This window comes from Triticum dicoccoides, chromosome 5A, assembly GCF_002162155.2.
Source record: "Triticum dicoccoides isolate Atlit2015 ecotype Zavitan chromosome 5A, WEW_v2.0, whole genome shotgun sequence".
NCBI lineage: Eukaryota > Viridiplantae > Streptophyta > Magnoliopsida > Poales > Poaceae > Triticum > Triticum dicoccoides.
The window spans coordinates 382,992,817-382,996,776 of NC_041388.1; the positions used below are offsets into that span (position 1 = coordinate 382,992,817).

Below are 3,960 nucleotides of genomic sequence, written 5' to 3' on the forward strand. Positions count from 1 at the left end.
GGCCCTCCTATATATAGTGGGGAGATGGAGGACTTCTTACCCCACGCCTTTGGTGCCTCCCTCTCCCTCTCCAACACATCCTCCTCCTCCATAGTGCTTGGCGAAGCCCTGCCGGAGCACTGCAGCTCCACCACCACCACGCCGTCGTGCTGCTGCTGGAGCCATCTTCCTCAACCTCTCCTTCCCCCTTGCTGGATCAAGAAGAAGGAGACGTCACGCTGACCGTACGTGTGTTGAACGCGGAGCTGCCGCTCGTTCGGCGCTAGGATCTCCGGTGATTTGGATCACGTCGAGTACACCTTCCTCATCCCTGTTCTTTGAACGCTTCCGCGCATGATCTACAAAGGTATGTAGATGCAATCCGATCACTCGTTGCTAGATGAACTCCTAGATGGATCTTGGTGAAACCGTCGGAAAATTTTTGTTTTCTGCAACGTTCCCCAATAGACACGTCTCCGGTCAATAACCAATAGCGGGACCTGGATGCCCATATTGGCTCCTACATATTCTACGAAGATCTTTATCGGTCAGACCGTATAACAACATACGTTGTTCCCTTTGTCATCGGTATGTTACTTGCCCGAGATTCGATCGTCGGTATCTCAATACCTAGTTCAATCTCGTTACCGGCAAGTCTCTTTACTCGTTCCGTAATACATCATCTCACAACTAACTCATTAGTTGCAATGCTTGCAAGGCTTAAGTGATGTGCATTACCGAGAGGGCCCAGAGATACTTCTCCGACAATCGGAGTGACAAATCCTAATCTCGAAATACGCCAACCCAACATGTACCTTTGGAGACACCTGTAGAGCTCCTTTATAATCACCCAGTTACGTTGTGACGTTTGGTAGCACACAAAGTGTTCCTCCGGCAAACGGGAGTTGCATAATCTCATAGTCATAGGAACATGTATAAGTCATGAAGAAAGCAATAGCAACATACTAAACGATCGTGTGCTAAGCTAATGGAATGGGTCATGTCAATCAGATCATTCAACTAATGATGTGATCCCGTCAATCAAATAACAACTCTTTGTCCATGGTTAGGAAACGTAACCATCTTTGATTAACGAGCTAGTCAAGTAGAGGCATACTAGTGACACTTTGTTTGTCTATGTATTCACACATGTATTATGTTTCCGGTTAATACAATTCTAGCATGAATAATAAACATTTATCATGATATAAGGAAATAAATAATAACTTTATTATTGCCTCTAGGGCATATTTCCTTCACAACCATCATAGTGCTTGATGTGATGAAGCTCGAGGGTGTCGAACTGACATTTGGGTCGGCGCACCTCGAAGCAATAGGCCACCATCTTTGGATCCTATCTACCGAAGGGCTTCATGACCTGTTGCACGATAAGGCTAGAGTCACTGTGATAACTGAGCCGTCGTATGCCCATGGAGACAGCAAGGCAGAGACCATGAAGGAGGGCTTCATACTTGACTGCGTTGTTGGAGGTTGGGAAGTGTATGTAGAGCACAACATAGTTCATCTTACCCGTTTCGGGGACATCATGACAACGCCGGCCCCCAAGCCCAGAAGCATCATGGAGCCGTCAAAGTACGTCCTCCAATGCTTGAGGTCGACACACTTGGGGATTTGCTGGGCCTCGGTCTACTCGACAAGGAAATCGACCAAGACCTTCCATCGCTAATGATGACGAGTCACCTTGCCAAGTTGGCGATGCATCTCAAGTAGCAAATGGTGATCCTCTCGCCCGAAGCAAAGACACCAATTTGGACTAGAGACCCTATCTAGATTGGTTTACCGGGCCACACAGTCAGCCCCTAGCGCACCAACTGTCGACATATGAAACCAGTAGTAGTCACCATAGGGTGATGTGCGTGATTGGAAGTATTAGACGAGGGAGCACACAAAGATTTTACCCAGATTTGTACCCTAATGATGGAGATAATACCTTACTCCTGCTTGGATTGGATTGATGGTAAGGGTGCCTTATGAGAGGGGATTAAAATGGAGAATAGTAAGCTCTATCAAGAGTATTAGCTTGGATGCAAGGTGTCTCTAGCTAGCCCTAGCCCGTCTTATAAAGGAGGATGATGCCTAGGGTTACAAAGAGTTTTACAACGCGTTTGTTTCGATGATTTGGCTACGGTTTCCGATACCCACGCTTCCCGAAACCGACAGATTACATTTGGTTCACGCACTATGTATTCGCTGGCAGCATTTTCTGATATGGGCCTTCCTAGAGTCGAAAACAGCCGAGTTGAAGGTGATTAGGAAACCGGACAAAAGCGCACCAACCAAACAAAGTCAGTATTCGATAAAAGAAAATCGGAAGCAGCGCTTCTCCATACCCAAACCCATTACGTTACTTGAGGCGGAACCAAACGCGTCGTTAGTGTCTTATAAAGGAGGATGGCTAGGGTTACAAAGAACCTGACCCGTCTTATAAAGGAGGATGATGCCTAGGGTTACGAAGAGTTTCAGTTGTTAATTTGTAATATTTGGAATTGCCTTGTATGCCAAAATATTTTAGCGTCTCAAAAGTAGGAAATCTCAACGCTCCTCAAAATATTTCAAGGACAACGTTAATTTGCACAAGTCCCCAAGGGAAGCAATATAAATCTCGTTTATTGGAACAGACAAATTACAAATCAAATATTTATATATGTAGGCACACCACCCTTATGTAGATTCCTTATCGAGGACATAATCCATCAATCAGTTCATTCTGCACTCTTCATCCGGGTTTATAAGTTGGACATGGGTTTTCAGGTCAGTTTGACTAACAAAACATATGTGTCAAATTAAAAAATCTAAAAACCCATGCCCCACTTATAGACCCCGATAGGGGCAGTACGCAATCTTGCTTCCTCTGTTTTATACTCCCTCCGTCCCAAAATTATGACTCAACTTTGTACCTTATTTTGGGACGGAGGGAGTATGTTCTTAGCTAACTACTATATGCAGAGGCAACTCCGGTTGACATTCCCGGTAATTTAGCTGCAAATGAACACCAAAGTCAAGAAAGAAACAGTGCACGACGAAAGATGCTGGTAATAGACAACCAATCTGTCACAGCTGAGCGGATTTGCCTTGCAACTTTCAGTTTGACCAGTGACACCATGTCACCATTGTCACCATTATTAAGCCGAAAAGTCTTCAACAAGCGGAATCCTACATAAGAGGGTGCAATGCAGTGCATCTCAGCACCACGGAATGGAGAGAACTCCCCGAGCAATCCTCTTCCTCTTCCTCTTGCTCCTTGTCGATCCCGGCGTAGCTCAGAACACCACCACCGGCAAAGCAGACGAGTTCCATGTCGGAGTGATCCTCAATCTGGGCTCGCTGGTGGGAAAAGTAGCACGGACCAGCATTTCACTGGCCGTCAAAGACTTCTACGCGGTCCACCAGATTTACAGCACAAAGCTTGTCCTCCATTTCAGGGATTCCATGGCCAGTGATGTAAAGGCTGCATCAGCAGGCATGTGTATGTCAAAGTTAAGTTGTCAGGATTCAGGAAAACGGAAGGACTTTAAATAAAAGAAAAAAGTCCATTTTACTACCCTGAATAAAGTGGGTGGTTCACTTTACCCCATGATCTATTTTTTGGCTCCTTCTACCCCCCAAACAAACCAAAACCAGACAAAACACCACCCCTGGCTGGTTTGTCTCCACTCGCTGTTGATGTGGCACTAGTCAACGGTGGTTTTGACCTCGGTGTCAGGTCGGGCATGGGCATCCCCGTCACCCCCTCGCGCTTCGTTCCGGCTCCAGCGCGACCCCGCCGACGAGCCGCGTCGCCACCTGCTCCACCCCGCGCTGGCCCGCCTCTTCCCACGGCTACGCCGCCTCGCCGTCCGCCCCGTCGCCGCTCCGGCCGTGCGCCTGCGCCGCCCCGCCTCCTCCCCAAGCTTGCGTTGTGGACCCCAGCCGCCCTCGCGCGCTACTCGCACCGTCGTCCCCGGCCGCCCGCCGGCTCCG

The 3,960-nt window shown here is 47.9% G+C and overlaps 1 protein-coding gene across 1 annotated transcript in view; it reads left to right on the forward strand.

Moving 5' to 3' along the window:
• The first annotated feature begins 3,195 nt into the window (after positions 1 to 3,195).
• Positions 3,196 to 3,960, forward strand: part of LOC119301653 (glutamate receptor 2.8-like) — a 7,253-nt gene continuing 6,488 nt past the window's right edge. The window contains exon 1 of the mRNA XM_037578647.1: positions 3,196 to 3,460. Coding sequence (XP_037434544.1) covers positions 3,196 to 3,460 — 265 coding nt within the window. The remainder of the gene's footprint in view (positions 3,461 to 3,960) is intronic.